The 23,947-nt window shown below is 39.8% G+C and overlaps 1 protein-coding gene across 4 annotated transcripts in view; it reads right to left on the minus strand.

Annotated features, from left to right (window-relative positions):
• LRCH1 (leucine rich repeats and calponin homology domain containing 1) overlaps positions 1 to 23,947 on the minus strand; it is a 191,906-nt gene that overhangs the window by 7,764 nt on the left and 160,195 nt on the right. For 2 of the 4 annotated variants that reach the window (XM_070578282.1, XM_070578279.1), the window contains 3 exons: positions 20,298 to 20,407; positions 16,010 to 16,147; positions 11,730 to 11,807 (listed from right to left, as the gene is read on the minus strand). In XM_070578282.1, the coding sequence (XP_070434383.1) occupies positions 11,730 to 11,807; positions 16,010 to 16,147; positions 20,298 to 20,407 (326 nt within the window). Of the gene's footprint in view, positions 1 to 1,020; positions 2,964 to 11,729; positions 11,808 to 16,009; positions 16,148 to 20,297; positions 20,408 to 23,947 lie in introns of those variants that run through there. The other 2 variants (XM_070578280.1, XM_070578278.1) reach the window with 2 other exon arrangements.

The raw sequence follows: 23,947 nt of genomic DNA on the forward strand, positions 1-23,947 counted from the left end.
TTTGAATTCTGAGGAGCCCCTTTCCACCCTTTCGTAAGTGTATCTCCCCAAGGATGGCGAGCTGCCTAGGATCCACAAATCCGTAAATAGAAAGAACTAATAGATAATACTTAGTTGTCATATATTTTGGAAATCCTGACATTGAGTGGAAAGTTGCCACCAACTGGAAGAACCAGAGAAAGGAGAACTTTCTATTTCAAATGGACTTTTTGATTTTAAAAAGAAAATGTAAATAAAGACGTAGTTCTTCTTATCAGATATTGGAAGGAAGTACTGAAAAGGGGGGTTTTCTTGTGAGAGGAAGGAGATTTAGAATGCACGTATAAATCACACAGCTAAATTCCTGACCACCTTTCAGATGACAACCACGTCCACCAGGGGTCCCTGGTCTCACTGGAACAGCAGGCGTCGCACTGGCATGTGAGTTGGTGCATGGGGACCTTAGGGAAGAACCAGGGAGAGGCTTAATATTCTGAGTAGAAACCAACAGTTTGATAACGGGCAAGAAGGTTCATTCAAAGTTTTGCCTCAGGGTCTGCATTAATTGTGTTCTGCTAGTTACCATACTACCTGATGAAAAAATCCCATCCAACAGATCCCAAGAGGAGCAGCACATTAGGGCACAGAGACATTAATGACACGAGAAATGAAAGTGCATCCAAAGAATCCTTCGGTGCCAGAGTTGAAACACAAAAGTCGCTAGAGAACAATGACAAGTCAACACTGAAAATTAAATCTGATCTCACATAATTGTTCTACACAGTTTTTATTGATAGAATTTTCTTTCAAGTGGCCACCCAGTAAGTCATCTCTCTTCTTCCCCATTGCCCCCCATAAAGAAGAAAATAAAACAAACAGTGGTGACCATTAAAGAGAAGCCTCAATGCACCACAGAGCTGGAGGGAAATGCTGAGCACTGCTGTGAGTACACACAAATCAACGTATTCATGGCCCAATAAAAACTTGGACTAATCACCCAAAATGTGTTTATTAAGCAATTTATGGCTCAGGGTGCTCGTATGACATTGTACAAAGGGATTTTATTGTGTTACAGATCAAGGAGTACAAGATAGCACCAAAGGCAATCAGTACATCTGTGGGTTATTTATACACAACTGAGGTTAACTAGCTAACTTCCATATACCCTGCATTTCACCAATCAACACAAAATCAGGAGGAAAAAGCTCAGTTAACTCAAGATATTATCATATAAAGAATGTTTCCTGTTTTAGAATCTGATCTGATTCAGCAACAAAGAATCTTTATAAATATACTCTTCTAACTATGTGGGTTTTCCATATTGTCAAGTCCCCTGGATTCATGGAAATGTTCAGAAAAATAAAATTATCTTCGTAGTAGCCATCTGTGAAGACTGTCTGCATCTCAGTAAACTAGACATGTATCTTGAGGAAGTTAACTCCATCATCTCCCCAACTTAACAAACAATATCTGGCAACGAGATGTAGATTGAAGCATAGAGACTGACTTAATCTTGGAGCAGGGCCTTCTCGTATTGGAAAAAGACATTCCAGAACCAGGAATATCTTGGCCTAGATAAGATTCTAATTTTTTTTTCTTTTAATTACAAATTGATTACATTGTTCCAAAAGCAGATACAGTTAATATATAATCCTTTAAGCTTATTTAAAAATAAAAGCGGCTTGCTAATGTTACTGGAAATCAAAGGTTACATGGAAATTTTGAGTCATTAGAGAAACTACATTCTTCCAAAATAAGAGAAATCTTACTGGCTCCTGCCATAGCAACCCAAGCACCAGGACCAAGAATGTTCCATGACTCATGGCTTTATTTGAAAATGAACACAGTCAAATCCAATACATTCTGGACCTGCAGTTATGATGTGATGCAGCAAAAAAGCAAAACAACCCATTACACTATTTAAAAATAGAAATCCCTTCTAGAAAACGTTTTTGCTAAGAGCTTTGGAGTAGACCAAACAAGGAGTAAGAAGTAAAAATACTATACGGACAGTGGTGTGCAAGTGAGTCCTCCAGGAGGCTCTCTAACAGCGATGGCCCCTTGCTCCACCAGCTCCCCAGCGCCCCTTCTGCACCCCTTCCTCTCCTGCAGCAGGGCAGAGGGCTGGCTCAGGGGGGAAATGGAGAGCAACCCTCCTGGGTGCCCTTCATGGCTCCCACTGTGGGAAACAGGGAAGAATCCAATCGAGTGGCCAGCAAAGCAGTCATTCTCCAGATGGTATTTTTTAACTTGGTCAATAATGGTATTATTAAAGGCTTTTACAGACCAATTTGGGCCCCAAATGCTAGTTTTCTGTCTCCTCTGCAAGGTGGCCCCTCTACAGCTCAATTGCCCAGTCCTGAATTAGGATTTGACTTAAATACTGACCCAAAGAAAAGATTTCCATATGCTAAATCCCCTCTGCTCCTGTTCTGGAACCTTCCCCCACTCTACCCAGGGCAGCAAAGCTCACTGGGTGAGAGCAGAGAGGAACTGCATAGCACTGCTGCTGGCACCATGTGGATGAGGAAGCATGAGGTCTGGACACACTCTGTTGTCAATGTTTTTCAGTAAGTGAGAGAAATCATTTAATGGGAACTGCATTATATTTATAAAGTTTGTGCTTCTGGAAAATCTGATTTGTAAATGTTCAGCTTCAAAACTCAAGAGAGTAGAGATGCCAGGGATGGAAGTGTGCAAGGCAAAGGCTCAGATGGAGGAAGGACCCTGTAAGGGGTCAGGTGACAGAGCAGAGCGTCTGGAAGCGCACGCAGGCCTTACGCGGACAGAGCACTCCAGCGGTAAGTGATATAGATCAGCACTATAAAGAGAATATGGACAAGACAGAAGCTTATAAGGTCCCTGGAGCGGAGGGCAGAAGTTGGTTGTGGGGGTTTCTCCCCGAGTGCCAGCAGAGTGTCAACAGTCTTTCGAATGTGATGAAAATCCAACTGCAGGATGTCATACGGAGAGCAGAGGTCAGCCTATTCCGAGGGCAGCCATTAGAACAGAAAGAGACAGTGCATACAATTAAAAATACACAGAAGAACAGCTGGAAGAAGCACACATTTCTGGTTACTAGCAAACGGCAAGAGTAACCCCTTATTTTTAAGCAGGTATAACCCATTCCACCATCAAAGATTTTTTAATTCTTTACAAAAGAAAAGTAGCATATCTAGTGTGTTCTACGCAAACAGGACAAAGAAATCTTTCACCCAAAATCTCACTATTGAGGAATAGAACGTTCTGCAATGTATATGTCACTCTGGCATTCAAACAGTTTTAATATTCAAGTGGTATCATGTGCTCACCAATGGCGTTAAAACAAGAGCTTTTCATTTGGGACTTTTAGGCGTTAACCTTACTAAAGGAAAAAATATAAACTTTAAAGTTGAATGCCCACCTTTCCTCACCATTCTCTTAATGCATTTTTTACTCTGGTCTATGAAGACAATATAAAGTATTTCCCTCTGAAAGGTAATACATACACCTAATTTATCTTCCTTTTAGGGTTACTGATAAACTCTGAGGAATGACAGTTCTGATTATGTCCCTATATGTGTCAAAAATACATTAAATTTCACATTTTTGCAACTACATATACACCAAAAGACTAGAGGAGGCTTCTCAGCCATGTAGTTAGAATAAAGCACATCCCACATAGAGCTGTCATGTAAATTTCTTCACCCCTAAACAGGTATGGTTGGGGGGCATGGACCTCCATGTTTTGGCTTCTTGACAGTCACATGTAAGGAGGCAGAATTCCTACTTCATCAACTAAATGCAAAAATAAGATGCTCTGTCTTCTGAGCTGATGTCTGGATGCCCACCGCTGTCAGGAAGCAAATGGTTTTCTGATACACTGAATTCCTGAACCAGAAATGACCAGGGCTTAAAATTAATGGTGATTATAATTGATATGTCACTATGCAAGAAAAGTTGTGGCTTTGTTCCTAAACGGAACAAGGATTGAAAATATTTGTGACATATTGCATAAATGCAGCTTTATTTCCAAACTAGGCAAAGCATTTTAAAATATATATATAATATATATTTTATAACACACTTTGTTACAATATTGTCCTTTGTTTTAGCCTCACTGCTAAGCAGATGCAAATCACAGAGCAACTGAAAGATGATTCTAAGACTGAGGTTTTTTTCTTGCTTGTTCCCTCTGAAGGTGAGCTTGATGTCTTCAGGTGAGCAGGAATGCTACAATATCAAGTGAGTTGAATAAGATAACCATTTTAATCTCATTTTAATTTTTGAAGAGATACTCTTAACAAAAGATTTTGTTGTTGTTGTTGTTGTTGAGGAAGACTGGCCCTGAGCTAACATCTGTGCCAGTCTTCCTCTATTTTGTATGTGGGACACTGCCACAGCATGGCTTGATGAGCAGTGTATAGGTCCACACCCGAGATGCAAACCCCAGGCCACCAAAGTGGAGTGTGGCAACTTAACCACTATGCCACCAGACTGGCCCCAACAAAAGTTTTTTTAAAGATATTAATAAATCATGTTATATCTATTCAGATCATGCATCTTTTCTCAGTGGATTTGGAGGAACCAACCTACCACTGTTATTTTCCCAAGAATTACAACAGCTACTGGTAGACTGGATTTCATTGGGAGAGAGATGCTGGTCAAGGATTAAAGATTGGGAAACATCTAAGAGAAGAGGTTTCCCATTGCAATAAGAACGATTATTGCAATGTTGTGTTTAACCAGTGAAATCCAAGCCAAGCAGACGTAAGACAGAAGGCATCCGCAAACTGAAATGTGATTTTCACAAAAGTGGTATTTCCTTGTTAAAAGCAAATCATTCTATCTCCAGTCTATATTTTCCTAGAACCCTATGGAAAATGTCTGGTCTGCTCCCCAGCAACTCCATCAAAGAACTTGGGTCAGATCCTCTTTGCAGTTTTCAGTGTACTAATTTAGTACTGCACTTCTCACGTAAGTGAGCAACTTAGACCATTCTTCTCCTCCTAGAAATAATTTCATGATGCCACAGATTCTGGGCTTAATTCAGTTAAAGCGGACAGGGCCTAGATTCACAGCCCATGGTGGCTGGTTTAAATTAAATTACAATTCTAAAGAAAAAGGCATGGGTCTAAGATTGTCTGGTAGGCAAAAATCTGCATCACCGTAATGTGTGGAGCACGGGCTGCTGTGGCTTCTGAGAACTGCTCTCTCATTCTACCCCGTGTCACCAGCCCACAGCCTCACAGCAGCCCCCGGCAAGGATGCTACAGTGGGAACCAGGGCAGAAATTGCTAGGGGAAACTGGGACCTTTCTGACCCTGTGCTTTCCAAATTTGAGTCTTAATGAGAGGGACTTAGAGATTAGACTTAATTTTTTCTTAATATCAAAATAGGGAAATACTAAAAAGGAAGGAAATTTAAAGAGGCAAAATTTCACCATGTGCTTACAGGACATTAGTAATTATCACAAGGCATTTGAAAAACACAGTTAATACAAGGACAGTCCCCAGAGGCAGGTGCAGATGCTGTTTCCCACCACAGTGAACAGAAATCCCAATCGCTAGAGATCACCTGATTCTCTTTGAGTCAACACAGGAGTGTGTGTCCTAAGGTTACTGCTCAAGACTGGCTCAGGTTCCCCAAATATTACAGATACAAACAGAAACGCAGACAGACTTGGCAAAAGCTCTAATTTATAGGTGTTCTGAGTGTAACACAGACTAAATACTAGGAAATTTAGAATATATTTAATTTATTTAAATATAATTTTAACTTTGAAAGTCAATATGCTTACCAAGTACTTTTTTTAATCTAGAATATCATAGCATAGGAATGTTCGTCATTCTGAAAATTTAAAGCCCTAACTGACAGGGCGTAATGTGGTGGAGAGTGGACTGAAGCATGAAAGGGTTTCCAGAGTTTTCTCCAAAGATATAAAAACTATCGCCAATTTTATGGACTTGGAGGGTAACTTTAACATCGGTAAGCTTGTTTATCTTGAAATGTAATTTAAAACTTTTTGAAGATGCTGCTTCTAAAGGGTTTATTCTCAACCATGCATATACAGAAGGCCATCAGGGGGGACTCTGCCACCAGGAGACACACAGTGGCAAAGGATTCCTACATGAATGGTAAACACCTACTACCTGTTACAGATGATGGACTGATTTTACAAGCTAGAAACTGGCTCTTTTTAATAAATTAGGAATTTAAAAATTGATGTTGTTAAAACAATAAACATATCAGTTTTCACTTCTGGTTATTCAACCTCAGAATTAACCAATATAAGTAGAAAATTAAAATTAATTCATAATAAAAATCTCAACCCCTCCAAACGTGTTTATTAGTTATAATTTAAATTCATACTAAGTCATTGATTTGGGAAAGAAAAAGAGACATAAGGCTCAAAGAGGAGAAGGAACTCCTTTCTCCTATCTTAAGATTAAAACAACAACAAAATAGTAGCTTCAATTTACAGAATGTCTTTCAATAACAAAAATTCAGATCAGTTACATATGTATAATTTCCTAAACCTTCACAACAGGTGTAAAGTAAGAAGCTTATTACTATTATATTCAAATATAATATCTCACTATAAAAGACAAGAAAATGCAAATTTTACAAAAGGTACTGAAAAGAAGACTCAGTCCTAATTCCACTTACATCAACACAACCACCCTTAGCGTCTGAATGTACCTTAGGGTTTTATTTTTAACCCCATTTGGCTGACGCAGAAGCTGAGGGACTCCAAGTGACCTGTCCTTATGGACACGGAATGAAAACCCTCCACTTCCTACAGTCCTGTAAGGATCCTAGGCCTCTGTGCTGCCCAGGGAGGCAGAAGTGGCCCTGAAAGGCCAAGGTGTCTACCACTGTCGATGGAGAGACTGTCCTTAATCCTCTTCTCTATTTTTTCTCTGGAGACAGTAATGAATATGAAGGGCTGGGCAGCAGGAAAACGAGATGCATTTCTAGTCTAAGTTCCCGCCTCATCTAAGGAGGGCAAGTCTGTTAAATTAAGAACCTTGCTCCTTACAGAGGTCTGGGGCCAAGGCTACTTGCTTAAAATCGAGTAGAAAAATTTTCCTGCTAAACCAAATAAATATCTATTTTCTAATATTTTTGATGCTTCATAAATCAGAGAGTTCTCTTGACCTGAGACAATAAGAGCCCTAAAATAGCCCTAAATTTGGATCAATTTGGAAACCCCCAATAGCCAAACATGAATTCTCTACATCAAGGTCAGAAGACAGGAATGGCCAAGCTGACTCAGAGAAGGCAAAGGAAGCCTCGGTATGTCCACAAACAGCCTCATGACCCAACGCTTAACTGGACTCAGATTCTTGCATGAAACAAAAAATATATGGTGAAGAATTTGGAAGCCCACCAAGGGTAAGGCTGTCTTCAAGATCAAGTTGATGCTTACACCAGAGGTCACAGACAACTTCAGATTCTGACCACCAGCATCAACACCACAGGGGGCTCTGGGATGGTGCCAGCAATATCACCCAATGCTCAGATTTTCCAGGGTGCCATGATGCATGGCTGTGTAGCTGATGAGGGGGGAAGGCAATTATGGAGCTGCAGGAGGTAACTGAGTTTTCATGGAATATTAGAGCTCAAAGAAACCTTAGGGGTCCAGTGATTTGCAAACTATGTTTAGCAATAGGACACATTTCCATCCCCCAAAGGAAATCTTAGCTGGAAAGCCAATATATGCCTCAGGCAAAAGAGAAACTGCTCTGGCTGAAGCAAGGGGGTAGGAGTGATCTGTAGCCTTTCCACCCAGTTTTCCCTCACCTCCTGTGCAGGCCATTCAAAAGAATCAAGGGCTCTGGAGAATGGGGCTTAAATCCACTGCTTACGTCCAACACCCTCAGTTTGCAGAGCAGGGAACTCAGTCCCAGAGAACCTATGCGTGTGCTGGAAAGAGGGTGGGCTATTGATAATACAGACCTGGGTTCAAATGCCAGCTTGGCTGCTCACCAGGAAATTATTTAACCTCTCTGGGCCTCAGTTTCCTCATCGTATGGTAATGAAACATTTATTTCCAATTCTCAACAGTGAGCGTTTGTGATGAAGCATGTGTAGGAAGTTCTCAGTAAATGGTTAACTGCTCCTAGTTTTAGGGGGTTTGCCTTGGGGCACGGAACTAGTTAACAGCACAGATGGGGCTAATTCACCCCAAACCTCTGCATCCCCTCCCCCTGCTCACAGACACTCTTCCCTCACTCACTCTCATGCTGATTCCCGATTATGTTCACTCAATTTGTGTCCCTTTAGTTGGGGAATTGGCCCCAAACAGAAAAACACCAAAACAAAACCAAAAAACCAAAGCACTGGAAATGGGCAGCAGGAAAGGGAAGCAACCTGTATTGAAAGAACTATCTGAAGAAACATCATCCCCCACGCCGAAAGAGAAACTTACCAGCGAGTGCCATTTCTGGTTTGTTTTTAAGGATCTTTCACTGGTATTCTCATTAGCAAACCTCTCCCTCATTCCAGAATCCCTCACAGTTGATGCTAACTAGGCCTGCTGTCACTCTAACAGAATTGCTCCAGAACCCCATCATCAACTTCTTTCCATCAGTGGCGTCTGCTGTTCCAAAGCCCGTCTATTTCCCTGGACTAAGATTCGAGGGCATGGATCCAGTCTTATCCAAACATCACAGTAACAGACAGAGGTCTAGAGTTACCCTACTTGTCTAGTACATACTCCCATCTTCTGCATAGAAACTAGGCTGCTTCCACTGTCGGGAGTTCTGAACACAGCCAGTTTGAAGAAGCCACCTTTATAGGTAAGCCACGCCAGAAGCACTCTATAAAGCACACAATAAAATGCTTCATGAACCTTACCAAACCCGAGGCAGACACCTGGCATTGTGTCCAGGGGGACTTCTAAAGAAAATATAATAAACTATAGCAATTGGAACAATTTTAAAATTGCTTCCATCCCATTGTATTACTTTACATGTAATAATCTAACTAAATCTGCTCAGCAACCAAATTCCACCCACAGGAACTTGATAAAATCATATAAGCTGCCGACCCTGACTTTGGCTTGTAGTTTCAAACGGTGATTCTATTACAAGGGGCAATAAACTTCAGCTTAGAGCACAGCTGTGACTTTTCAGGCTCTACAGGATGATTCATCATTGTCAATTAGATATTTAGCTTAAAAAAAGACAGAATTCAAGATCTCCATGACTTATGAGCGTATGCAGATAAGTTATAGATGGAGAAGAAAGCAGGAAAAGTTGGCAAATTAGGAGGAATTAACTATTTTTGTTACTGGGAAATGAATGAATATTTTGTTACCCAAATATTGTTTGATGCACATAAGAAAATGTAATGTTATAAGGGTCTCTGTTTTTAGGTACCAGGCTTTCAAAATATCTGATTGCAAGTGGAGAATTTCCGCAACTAGATTTGTGATATAACTATCTTTTTAGTGGAAATATCAACTGTGGTGTGCCACATATACACTCAAAATATCAACCCTCTTAACTAGTGATAGAAGAGTAACTATGTAAGTGCGGGGGAGTCATTTCACCCCCTCCCCCAACTTAGCAATGTGTTCCTAGATGAAAACATTTCCTCATTTCCAATAACTTATTCCCCACGCATTCTGTGAGATGGAAGCATGCTCCTCTGCGCATACAGAAAGATTTGCCAATTGCCTTCCAATTGGCAATTTCTGGTTTACCACTAGAATATTCCTTCCTTCCTTTAACATATCTCATTAAACCAGTTCAGCTGCTACCTAATCAACAGACTTTTTCTAGTAGCAATGAATTAATGTAACTCTAGTCACCAGTAAAATACCATTGGATTGCCCATCAGGATGGATATAGATGTATCACACACACACACACACACACACACACGCACACGCACGCACACACGCACCCATATAGACACAACACAAACTTGAAAATCACCTTGGAGCGTACAAATAATTTCAAAAATAGCCTAAGTGATATAATTCTGACTAAGCATAGTTAAGTGGGACACGAGCAAAAAAGGTCATTTACCCCTTGTAATTCAACCTTCTCAAGAATTATAAATTGCTTACTAGTGCTAGGGGCATAATTCAGAAATCACGGTAAAATTTTCTCTGCATTTCTATGGTAATTTAATTTCCTTTTCCTCACTTTAAAAGGAAATTATAATTACCAATCTTTACTCACAATAAATGCCTAAGGGCATTTCCATTTCATTTTGTATCACCGTAAGCCAAGAAAACTTCGATGAGTTTAAAAATATCACAGGGAATTAGGTCATAACTCATCGGTGTTTTCTAATACAGACATGAATAATTTATCCTCTGAAACCTGGGATGATAGCTTTGAGTCACACATGGGAAATCTTATTAGCCCATGACAGAGTCAAATCATTAAAAAAGGTTTGTGTGTAAGAATTTTCACAAACATTTGAAGCCAAGAATGTATATGCAATATTAAAATGTACACATACAATATACACACACAGATTAACATTGTTGAAAGACATTTAGATTGATCACAAGACATTTAGTCCATATATAAAGATAATGCTCTTTTAAAAAGTGAACTTGTAAGCTTCTTTTTATTGGCGAAGCTCTGACTTAAAGATGCTTTAATAATTTTCTCCTTTTCCTCAAATAAGATCGGAAGCCCACAGCTAACTCCTCCCCTTCAAAGGTCCCAAGCTAAAAAATAGGAAAGAAGGAAAGAAGGAGGAAGGAGGAAGGATAGAGAGAAGAAAGGAAAGAGAGGAAGGAAGGGAGGAAGAGGGAAAAGCCGTTCTCACTTTCAATAACTAACACCTATACTGAGTAGAATTATGCTGAAATGTAATTCCTCCACATACTCAAACACAGCATCTCGTGATAAAGTTTGTAGTTACTATACTCCTGGAACATTAGAAAAGATAGAAGACAATTACAAGAAATAGAATTTCTATCCACTTCCATTTATCACATTGATGATACACTTCTCAACTTACCCCCAGATTTTGAGTGGATTGGCTTTTGTCTCCCTAAGAAATAATTTTATGTTATTAATAGCACAGTCTTCAAAAGCCCCAAATCAGCCATCTGGCTGAGGATGAAGATGGGAGAAAGAAAAAGTAGCAAACTATAGTGGGTCTGGCTACAGGGAATTGACAAATAGGTGTACAGTGGACGAAAGGGGAAAATGTAAATGCAAATAGTTAACAAACCATCAAGCAACATACAAACATTGTTATTATTAATAATGATGAATGATAATAATAACAATCATTACAATATTTTCAATGTTGATTATTTTGATCCACATACCCAAAATGCGACTACAGGGAATGGAAATCAACAAGTGACTAGTCAACTATAGGTCTGCTTTGTGTAAGATCTTTGGATAAAGAAAACCATCAGCTCCAAAATTCTTTCCTGTGGAACCTAACAGAAGGCTTACGGAACCCTCAGCAATTTCTGCCTTTGGCGTAGAGAATCAAGCTGACTAAATTTTTTTTTCAAGTTTGAAATTTCACATTTATTTCAAAACCTTAAAGAAATTATATTCCCTTTTTCCTCAGAATTGAACATACTGGTTTAAGCTACTTTTATTTCACTGTAATAGAGCAATTTAAACTAAAATTTTATATAACTTATTTAATATTATTCCTCAACAAAGACTGAGACTAAAAAAGTTGTACAAAGCTGTACATCTATTTAGTGGGTTCAAACAGATATATTAAAGAAAATCTTTACTAAAACATAGTTATTGGGACAAGTTTAACGTTACCTCTGGTACTCCTAATTTTCGGCATGCTTCCAAAAAGTTTTCCACATTTCTTCTGCACTTGGCCATGCTAAGTTTGGGCTATAAATGCAAATATACAGAAATAATGAATTATTAAAAGAGAAATAACTTTAACAACAGGTTAAATTCTAAACGTTCTAATTTTTAAATGGCACAAGTAATATATTTTATTGAAGAAAAACACATGAGCAAATAGAAGACAATAAAAACATATCTAGAAACATCCACCTATAGCTAAGAACTATTAATATTTTCATTATATTTTTCCAGACATCATGTGCGCATGTGTGTGCATATACAAAGATATACATATCTATGTATATACACAGATATGTGTATATATGCAAAATTTCTGCATGTATGTATGCATGTATATCTGTATCCATGTATATACCTGTATGTGTGCATATGCAAAGTTTCTGCATATGTAGGTTAGTGTCTGTATATATATATATATATATATATATATATATATACACATGCACACACATATACATACATACAATTTTTATGAGATCACACTCTTGCATAACCTGCTTTAGTTCACCTAAAAATACACCACAGGCATCACCTTTTCCCATCAGCAAATATATTTCTATATGAAGGGATAAATTCACCAGGCCAATTAATCTCCTTCCCAGCAAAGCAACAGGTTTAATTAGAAAGAGGCATCATGGAGGTAAATGACCCCGAAAATGGCAGGACTTAACCAAGAGCCTCTCATGATCGAGCTGATCCTGGCTAGGTGACCTCTAAGGTGTGGGATGGATAACAGGTACCTCTGACTCACATGTTTTAATTTTCACATGGTAAGTTTTAAAAGCTGTGCACATGCTAAATTTTAATATTCCACTATAAGTTCTTTTAAAAAGGGAAGCAAGAAGCATGACTGACTCCAACAGCCTAGGGGCAGGAGCAGTGTTTCATAGACCGACCTTACCCTGTTAATGAGCATGAAGCGACCCTTATTCCATCTTACAGGGAACCACACCAAATCACCATAAAAACCTAAATCTGCACAATATTTATTAAAAAAAGGGGCTTTCTCTATGTCTCCCCCCACCCCACCCCACACAAAAAATAGAAAGAAAGAAAGACTGCTGATGTGGAACAATTTAATTTAGAGACTAAACAAACATTCTCCGTGTTGGCTAAAGTGGAACTGGTGCCGCTCAACACGAGGCCTGCAAAGGGTGGGCAAGAAGCTGCTTGGGTGGCTTTGCCCACCCCCTGCAAGACCACTGCATTAAGCCTCATACAAAGAGAAGGAACACTCACAGGTAATGTGACATGGGGATAACGGAAATAGGTCCCAGCCTAGAAGATAGGGCACCAAGAGGCATTTCATCATACTGAGACCCTAACATTTGTCTCTCTGATCCTCTAAGCCATTATCTTCCTTCATCTACTCATGATTTAGGAGAGTCTGTTCTTAAATTCCAAAGATGCCCAACACCATTCAAAATATTTAGGTCAGCCTAGTAAAGTCAACATGTTTCAAGCTACATAAACAAAATTTCCCATCTCTGGAAGTGAGGGAGGGCCCATTCTAAGATTGTTGCCTACTTTGAGTTAGAAAAGCGCTTGTTATGAATACAATGACTTGATTCAACCTCACCATTGGTCAACTAATCAAAAATTACAGCAAGTGCACAAACTGGGATACCAGTGTTCAGCTTACTAAACTGTCAAAGACCGGGGAAATCCAACTTAAGAGACTGTTCCTTAGCATACTGACAATGATAGTGATTCTGTTTATGACTACCTTCCCTTAGCTTGGCACAAAAAATGGACAATATCAGTCTCATGAATGAAAAATGAGAATGCTTAACGCTGGCCATAAACCAGGTAGAAAAGGCACTCTCATCTACTGCTGATGGCGCAGATATGACTGTGTTTAAGTTAAAGGAGATCATAGTATAGTATAGTATATAGGTCTTAGTTGAGGGGAGGTTGCTATAGGAACGAAAAAAAAAAAGAAAAGAATCCAACTCAGTGCTAAGAATGGCTTGCCTCTTGTCAACACTAAAGTAGAGGAGAAATGGGAGCTCGTGATGCTGCAGGTGAGCAGCTCTGGAGGCAGGTGGGAGCCGCCCTCTCGTGTCGAGAGAGCAACCTGTGCAGATACTGGGGTGGAGAGTGATGGCACAGACCAGAGACGGGAGCAGGTTCTCCGGCCGCAGCGTGGCTGGGCCTGGTCACTGGGGGCTTCGAGACGCTCGCTGAAGAATTTCTGAGAAGCGGACATCTAAAAACAGCCTGCATCTCTAAAAAGGAAAACTACAATGTAATGACATAAGCTAAAATGTTAGAATCATTAAAATGGATATTTATGAAGAGTTTTAATGATGTGGGAGAATATTTAGGTCTTAATAATAAATTTTAAAAACAACTAAATAGTATATAGGAGATGCCCACAATTAAAAGAAATGCAGAAAGAAGGCTAGTAGTATAGAAGACAAAATGTTGACAGTGATTGTCTTTGGGTGGTGGGGTAAAGGATGATTTATTTTTCTTCTGCATTTCTCTATTTCCTCTTTTTCTCCAATCAGGCGCTATTTCCCATTCTATTTTCAATTAAAAAAATTTACTTAAAGAAGAAAAAAGGCGACAACCAAAGGATTTCTAAAAGAATGTATCATTTTCCCTGAAGAGCTAATAAAATATACAAATGTGTACAGATGCATGATTCATAGCATCCTCTCACATCTTGTAAAATGATAACTGTTCATTCAAATTGGAGGCTGAGGAGTCACAGTCGCTCTCTTACAATTCAGGAAAAATTATTAAATGGAAATTTGGCACACGGCTCAGACAACTTCATAGCAGTTTGGATCCCATTCATAATTGGGATCCCATTTATAATTAAATACTGGAAAGTTTCACACTGGATTATAGGACAAAATTTACTGCTCCAACTAAGGCAGTTACAGACAGATTTGAAGGAGAAGACAAATTGATCTTCTTTCCCCTATGTTTTCTGAGGCAAAAAAGGGGTCCGACTTTTCAAAGCAAAAATATGTTCCATAGTATAGACAGGAAACAGACAGTCGAAATGGGATCATCAGCTAATTTTTCCTGCTGCCAAGAGAAAAGAAACTAGGACAAATGATGTGAGGCGTTCCTGAGGGGCAAGGGAGGGTGCAGAGGGACTTCACTGAGCCTTTCACCCGACACACTCATTACCAGATATGTATGAACATCGTACCTTGAGCTTAGCGGTTCTGGCTTTTGAAAATCTGCTCTATAAACTAATGATAATAATGGCTTACATTCATGTGTCTATCACGTGTAGTACCTCATTGCATCCTCATAAGAATATTTCCATCGCAAAGAAGAGCAAAGCAAATTAAAGAGAGGTTAAATAACTTGCCCAAAGTCAGATGGCTTATAGGAAAATCTGGGATTTGCATCAAAAACCTACTTTTTTAGCCCCTAAACTCTTCTGCCTCTCCTAGCAAAAAGCAAATAGTGTGGAGAGAAACTTCTTTCTTCTCTGCTTGTCTGAACCCGACATAGGCTTCAAAGACAAGCTTGTTCCTGATTCCCCCACCCTCATCTGAATGGCCATAAAACTGACGCAGTGGCTTTCTTCTGGATGGTAACACTCTCCATGACGTATAGGAAGAGGATCACAGCATACGTGCCAGCTTGTCTACCCAACACAGGGAAGATGAGGATTTTTAGGGCATTAATGGCATCTCTCTCATCTCCACTTTCCCCATTGTTCCCCCAGTATCGCCAACACACCCTTGAGAACAGTGAGCGATCAAGCAATTGTTGAATTTATGGCTGGCTGAGCAACCTCTGGCCTGATTGGTTATTAACGATATTTCACAAAGAATCCACATCTTTTCAGCACTCTCCTAAAATCCCCAATGACTGATAAAGGAAAGAGAGTCCATTTAGAAGGGAAGCCACCAATCAAAAGAAGCTTTCCGAAAAGACTTCTCACTGTTCAAATAACGCCTTGTGGGAAGTGAATCTTTATGCCCCTGCAGTCTTAAAGTTAGCACTCCAACCAGTAATTTTTTCATATGATTTGCTCTATATCTGAAATCAATTCTTTTTCTGTCATTTATACCGTTATTTAAAACAGTCTCCCTTTTCCAGTGAAAATGTTGCTTCATTCAGACCTATGCCTTTTCTGCTCTCCTAGGTGTGTGGGGTCCTGGTGATCCCACGGACATCTTTAACCAGCAACACTGTCCCAAAAGAATTGTTTTATGTCAGTTAGTTTCCCTGTCTATGGCGCTACTTACAACTGCTGGCGAGGGGACATGGATGCTGGCAACAGATCGCGGGCGGATGTGATTGACCAGATGGCAGAGGACGACGCCGTCCATGAGCGCAGCCCCCAGGTCTTCATGCAGGCTCACCTTCAGTCTCATCTCGATGCTCTGTTGGGGAAATCAGAAGGAAGCCAGTCGCTATCAGGCAGCGGAGGCTAAAATACAGTTAACGGGTATTTATGAACTGAGACGTCTATTTCACTATGGGGGAGAAGGATAAGAACACCTGGAGAACACTGACATCATTTAAATCTTTTCAAAGGACATTAAAGCAAAAATCTCTCTGTAGACAAACAAATTGAGTTGTGTCTAAACTTTTTAATTAGTTGAATAAGAGGAATAATGGAACCACTTCTGGAGTTCAATGTTGCCTCAGCCTTGGCTATAAAAAGAGAAAAGCAGAAGAGTTGACCAATAAAAACCAAACCCTAACTGGTTCAGACAGGCTGCAAGGGGCAGAAGAGGGTTTACGGGACGCTTTTCTTTTAGACTATGTTTTAGTAGAGAAATGGATTTTTCCCTCTTTTCAAAACATTAGACTTTTTATTTTGAGATAAATATAAATTCATATGCGGTTATGAGAAATAAGACAGAGAGATCCCATACACCCTTTTTCCAGTTTCCCCCAAAGGTAACAACTTGCAAAAATACACTACAATATCACAACCAGGATACTGACATTGATGGGGTCCAGATAGAGAGCATCTCCATCCCCGCAAGGAGTCCGCCTGTTGCCCTTTTGTGGCCACACCCCCTTCGCTCCCACCCCCAAGCACCTCTTCAGCCCTGCCCTCTGTCTCCTTTCCTTCCAGAGCTCCCAGGACGTGAATGTGTATCATTTGTTATACCACCACAGGTCCCTGGGGCTCTGCCCATTTATTTTCAGTCTGTTTTCTCTGTTGTTCAGATTAGGTAATTTCTGTTGTTCTTTCTTCCAGCTCACTGATTTTACCCTTTGTCATCACCATTCTTCTGTTGAGCCATCTACTTTTTATATGGGCTTTTTATTTTGAATAATGTATTTTTCAGCTCTAAATCTACATTTGGCTCTTCTTTATATCTTCTATTTCTTTGGTGAGGTGTTGTATTTTTTCCTTTGTTTCAACCATGGTTTGTAATCGCTCATTGAAGCATTTTTAGCATGAAGGCTTTAAATCTTTGTCAGATGATCCTAACATCACTGCCACATCAGTGTTATCATCTGTTGATTGTCCTTTTGCATTTGGTTTGAGATATTCTGCTTCGTGGTAGGACAAGTGATTTTTGGTTGAAGCCTAGACATTTCTGGTACTATGTTGAGACTCTGGATCCTATTTAAATCTTCTGTTTTAAGTGGCTTTTGTGGACACTGCTCTAACAGGGAAAGGGGGGTTATCACCTTGTTACTGCTGGTGTATCCAGAAATCCGGGTTTTCCACTTGGTCTCAGTTGACTGGGGCGGGGGGTGGGGGGGAGCTGTACTGCTAGGTGGGGTGAGAATCCAGGCTCCCTATGTGGTCTCCACTGATGCCATGGAGGAGGCAGGCTTGTTCCCAGTTGTGGGGGTGAAATTCCTGGCTCCTGTCTTGGCCTTCTCTGATTCCAGCCCAGCAAGGCTGGAAGTCTAGCCTTCAACCTGGTCTTTGCTGGCATGGGTAAGGGTGAAGCCACAATTTTTTCTGTGTTGTTTAGCTGGAGTACAGCATTTATTGTCTAAAGTGTTCTGTCTCACTAGGCTGCCCCTTTCCTTGTCCTCTGACTAAAGAAAGCAAGCTTTTGTTGGGGCTTTTTTTTTTTTTTTTTTTGCTGAGGAAGAGTGGTCCTGAGCTAACATCTGTTGCCAATCTTCCTTTTTTTGCTTGAGGAAGATTCGCCCTGAGCTATCATCTGTGCCAGTCTTCTTCCTCTATTTTTTATGTAGCTCACTGCCATAGCATAGCCACTGACAAGTAGTGTAGGTCTGCACCTGGGAACCAAACCCAGGCTGCCAAGGCAGAGCATGCTGAACTTAACCACTAGGCCACAAGGCCAGCCCCCTTTTTTTGTTTTAATTTGTGCCCAATAACATTTCTGAGTTTCTGGTTACTTCAGCTCCAAGCCTGAAAAATATGAGGCAAAAAAGAATCCTACAGAACTCCCCACTGTGTCATTCCTAGTCCCAAGGACCCTAGCTGGTCTACCTCCTTCTCTTCACCTTTCAAAGCATTCTGGTGTTTATTTTATATATATGTTGGGGAGTTTGGGTAGTCACTAGTAGGAGAAATAGCAAAAAGTACATCTACTCCCTCTTCTCAGAAGAAGAAGTAGAGAAATCGTATTTTCTTTTTTGAGGAAGATTGGCCCTGAGCTAACATCCGTGCCAGTCCTCCTCTATTTTATACATGGGATGCCTGCCTCAGTATGGCCTAACAAGCAGTGCGTAGGTCCACACCTGGGATCTGAACCGGTGAACCCCAGGCCATCGAAACAGAGCATGCAAACTTAACCACTGCGGAACTGGGCCAGCCCCAAGAAATCAATTTTTAAAACTTTCAACACAAGTTTCTGCTTTACAACAGAACCTCCTTTTAAATGGCTAATAGCCTAAAAAAGGATTAAATTTGGAGATTGCAATAAACGAAGCACTTGAAAACGAGTGCATAGCACAGTGTTATATAATTCTCTTTCAGGACTGTCCTGTGTCTAAACACCTCATTTTTTTCTAAGTACTCTTTTGGTCTCTAATTTTACGTCACTAAATTAAAACGTAAGGGATCAATACGACCCAGGCTTTCAGATAGAACTGTATCACTCTTTGAGAGGCATCTCTCAGCTTCTGATCGTCTTTTCACGAAAGCTCCCCTCCCAAGTTTACAGCACATCCAATGCTCTAGGAAATGATGGAGCTCTGACTATCCCCACGTGACTGCTGACTCAACAACGTGGCTTAAAGTGGTGGTGAGAGGCTCTAAGGTTCTAGTTCTTTCCTCCTGACGACCTGCTAAACCGTCTACAAAGTATCAGCTGCAACAACAAAGATGCAGACCTCCCTCAATGTCACTTTGTTTATAGATTCATCGCTCATTTGTAGAACTCATTGCCATCTGAAATTGTGCATTTATTTGCTTCCTTCTTATTTACTATCTCTTCCCAGCAGACTATAGGCTTCAGGAGAGCAGGCACCTTTTGGTTCTCTCCTGTAGCCACGGCCTAGAAAACCGCCTGGCACACAGCGGCAGTCCACAACGATCTGCCAGTGAAAGGAGAAGATGTAGCATAAAATCTCTCTCTTCCAAGAAGCTCCTTATACTCTTCCAGCTCCTGGCTACAGTATTTCTCTTTGAAGACAGAATTTATGTAGCAATTCACGATGTGCTGCCTTTAATAACTATTACTAATGTGTTCTTTGGCGATTGACCCTCGTATAGCTATTTGACCCTCCACATATTTATGTGTGATCTCCCTAACTAGACACAAAGACCACGAGGGTAGACAAAGACCTACAGAGTATCCACTAGGAGCTGTGTGGAAACAGAAACACAACAAGGAATAAGACAGCCATGGTCCCTGCCATTGCCAAGCTTAAAATCTTCCATGGCACCCAGCACAAGACTTCATCCCTGGTACGAACTCAAAAGTTTTGCCTATTAAATTATTGATTAAGAAGTTCTGACCAGTTCGGGGGACAAAGTAAGGATGACTATAAATATCTTTAAATTAATGGACTATTGTTATTAAGCAAATGAACAAGTGCCTTAGTTTAAAGGAAACCTGAATTGAAATAATACTAGCTTTTTGGGGCTGGCCCCGTGGCCGAGTGGTTAAGTTCGCGCGCTCCGCTGCAGACGGCCCAGTGTTTCGTTGGTTCGAATCCTGGGCGCGGACATGGCACTGCTCATCAAACCACGCTGAGGCAGCATCCCACATGCCACAACTAGAAGAACCCACAACGAAGAATATACAACTATGTACCGGGGGGCTTTGGGGAGAAAAAGGAAAAAATAAAATCTTTAAAAAAAAAAAGAAATAATACTAGCTTTTATACACATTATTATTTCTGCTTACATTATCTCATATATTTCTCAAAACCCTACTAAGGCAGAACTATTTTTTTAATACATGAAAAAACTAAAACTCAAGGATGTTACGTGACCTGCCCAACATCAGACGGTCAGTAGGCGACCTGGCTAGACTTGAAACTAGGTCTGTTTGCAGTGCTTCAAAGTCTATTTTTTAAAAATATAGGATGCTGCTTCAATTCTGAAAATGATTGTTCAGTTATAGAATGTTTCTTGGGTACCTCACGGAGTTGTTCCACCACCTCTTTCTCTTCTCTCATCTGTTCCATTTTCCTCCGAATTGTAAACTGCGGGTCTATAGATTCCAAATTTCTCTGAGGTCTTAGAAACACTATAATAGAAAGGAGAAAAAAAAAGCCTTATGGAATGCCAGGTACCAGTTGCCATTTAGAGCTATTCATATTTAAATTAAACAAATAGTTTCTTTATTTATCCCAAATAATTCATTTACCACTCACACAAACAAAGAAATTCTGACAGCATGAAAAGCTTGATTTGAATATTCTAAAGAAGATTATACTTTAAATTATACTGCGTGAGTGGACTAACAAAGCTGCATCTTTTGGTGATAAACTGAATCCAGGAAAGGGTCTCGGTCATCCCGGGAACCATTCCAGACCATTTCTCTGACAGCTGTCCCTTCTCTCTCATTTTCCCACAGCTTTCCTTCTAAGTTTTCATTTACACTCGAGTTTTCACCAGCCTTTCCTTAAATTCAGATAATGTGTTTCAAATAAGAAGACTCAGAATTGTTTTACATATTAAAAATAAGGACAGATTAATGATTTTCTTGGTTAAGATTTTTCATAAGCCTGGGTTAAGAACTAAGTGATGATACATAGGATTACATATTTGAGCGTGGAGGGGAAAAACTCTGCCTTCTATCACGTCACTGACACTGTATCCAGAAAGTTGGCTCTTCAGAGATGACCATAGACTCCTTTTAAAGTTGGCAAGATTATAGGCAGTTTAAGAGATCATCCTTGGCTTCAGGTCCTTAAAATTATGAGCTCCAAGAATAGCAACGAACAGTGGCGCTCCCTCTGAACGGAGTTAAGCTTCTGGCTCCAGAGAAAATGTATGCTCTAAAGCTCTGAAGGATGACATCTTTTAAAGACTAATAAAGAAGGTATAAAATATTCTACATATGACAGAGTGATTATAGCAAGGGCTTTAATCAATTTTTATTATGATACAAAGCCCGGGGCAGATTTAAACTTGAACTGTTTTCTTCCTAGAGACTTTTATCCTACTAAGCCTGTCAACTTTCCACGCGCACCAGCGGGAGCAAAGGGCTGGGAAGAGCCGCCTTTGGACACCCGTCCCACAGACTTTCAGATTGCATGAGTGGTTTCTTTTCCAGAGGGTGGGGGATCCCTTCAGGAAATTTTGGGCAGAGAACTCCAATTTTAAAAATCAATACCACGTAGAAGGCTGCACTGACACACTAGCAGCTTCAATCAGCATATTTTAAACAATGTAGAAGAAGATGATGCAACTTTTATTCTTTTCTGACAAACATTTCCTATAAGCCACTTTAAAAGCTGTTTCAATTTATTGGTTTTTTAAAAAAATTTAAATATGGTTTACAAATATACTTCAAATAAAAAAACTTGAGTCTACTCCATATAATCAATTATCCCATGCTCACCCAACCATGTCATTTTAATCTCAGTGTCTATCTTCGGACCAAATCAACTTAGTAAATGACTTGCACTATACTTCTCACATCTCAGTGATTTCTTTCTAAATCAGTTCTAGGATGTTTGAATCAGCATTCAATGCTCTGTGGAAGACCAGAAAGTTGACACGTCTTAATAAACCCTTGACTTACAGTTAATGGGGAAAGTGGAAGATCTAATGTACATAACGCCTTCTGGAACCCCAGAGAGGAGCCAGCCTGGGGCCTGGGCCTCTGCCTCAAGCCACCCAGGGAAGTCACAGGCAGAAGGAGCCAAAGGCATGTCACCGAAGGGCTGTCAGCAAGACCACAAAAACCAAACCCGCAGGAAGTGAGACCAATTGTTTCCAAAATAAATACAAGGCTGCCAAAGGAAGAAGGGTAGAGTAACCCGGCAGGGAGAAATGAGAAGCTCACAGAGCAAAGGGAAATGAAGAAAAGCTAGCCAAAATAGAAGCATAGAAGTAACTGAAAATGCATTAAATTTGCCTTTACACCATATCAAGCCCAACAAAAAAAAATCTACCCACTTAAACACAGCAACCAGAAGAGATACATATTAAAATGTAAAATGGAGAAATCATCCACATCCTCAAAGAAAGTAAATCAACCGAATTTACCAAAAAAGTCAAGGAATGCGGACAGAGTTGAGTAATACACACGGTAGCCAGCAGGGGGCGTCCAAACACTGTTTGACCAAATCGAATGTTTTCTTTGGAGGTTTTACTTTCCTTTGCCTTTTTTTCTGGGGGCAAGCTTATCTAAAACTTCATGATTAATATTTCCAATATGTTTTTATTGGCAGATTTATTTCGGAATACGAAATTATCAAGAAGTTAAATGAACCGTGAGCTTCTGTTTAACAGTACACAATGCAAGTATCTAGCCCTTGTTAGAGCCCTATGTGAGATAAAATAACGCAACAGTGTCTAGGTTTTAATTTCCTGGCATCGCTTTTCATTTTAAATTCCTATGCGTCTTAAAAATACAAAATGCATGCTTGGGTATTTGTTCTATGAATGTTAAGCAATCACAAAGTGTTAAAATACATATGAACTGTGGTTTTTTTAAATGAACACTTCAAATGGTACATAAAATTACTGGAAACCATTGACTATAATGCTCCAAGTTTTCTAATGGATTAATATTGTGGAATATATTAGAATTTAAAACAAACTCTTTAGCCGAATAATAAATCTACGGAGCACATCAGTGCTTATTTTGCTGGGTTTGGTAGGACAGAATAATTTTAATGGAACCATTATGGAAACTCTGATTATATTACCTACAGTTTTTTTTTCTTTCGGGTCATATTTAAATAATAAAGGCAGTGACCAGCCTGGGTCAAAGCTTCAAGAAATTGATCTGTGGAAGAATTATTCTGGTTCTTCCTTAATTTCATATCACTAAATCTCAAGAACTTTCTCACTTAATTCAGGGGAATACAAGTTTAACTTGAGGCTAAAAGACAATATTAAGAAGAGCCGCACTGTTAGTATCTGTTTTTCAAATCAAATGCCACCTTGACTATTTAAGTGTAAATAAGAAGGAATAAAGAGGGACAAGGGAGCACAAGAGCACAGTGGGTGTGTGTGTACGTGTGCACGCATGCACACGCATCCGTGCATAGCCTAAGGAATAGGAAGAGAAAAGGAGGTGGGTGATTTAAGATGCAGGAAAACAATCAGTCCTACTTAACTGTTTAATTACTAAATATCGAATAAACAACATTTCAAGAATGAAAAAGACAATTTGCTCCTATTTGTAATTTATTTAGCAGAAGAGACAAATTTGTAAGCAAAGACCCTGCAGAGAATGATGCATATGCTTATGCAGAATATTAAATTCATCCTTGCAGGTACAGGTCAAATTCCACTGATTTCCCCATTATCTCTACCTCTTCCTTCACTCTCTTCATCCTCATTCCAGACCTGGGAGTGATGTGTCTGCTATGAACGTACAAAATTCTTCATATGCGTCTATCTCAATCCACTCATCGCTTTCTGTCTTACAGTGTAGACCTGTTTCTTTCCATTATGATTTTGCAAGCGTTTAAGTCTGTTTCCAACTTGTACCTCTACCCCTGCCCCACACAGCAGTTTGTTGGATGAATAAATGAAAGAAGTGTTTCAAAAACTCCCTCATTCAAAGATCAGTCTATTTGGAGAGTATCTTTGCAGAAATTATCCT

Source organism: Equus przewalskii, chromosome 16 (genome assembly GCF_037783145.1).
Source record: "Equus przewalskii isolate Varuska chromosome 16, EquPr2, whole genome shotgun sequence".
NCBI classification, from domain to species: domain Eukaryota; kingdom Metazoa; phylum Chordata; class Mammalia; order Perissodactyla; family Equidae; genus Equus; species Equus przewalskii.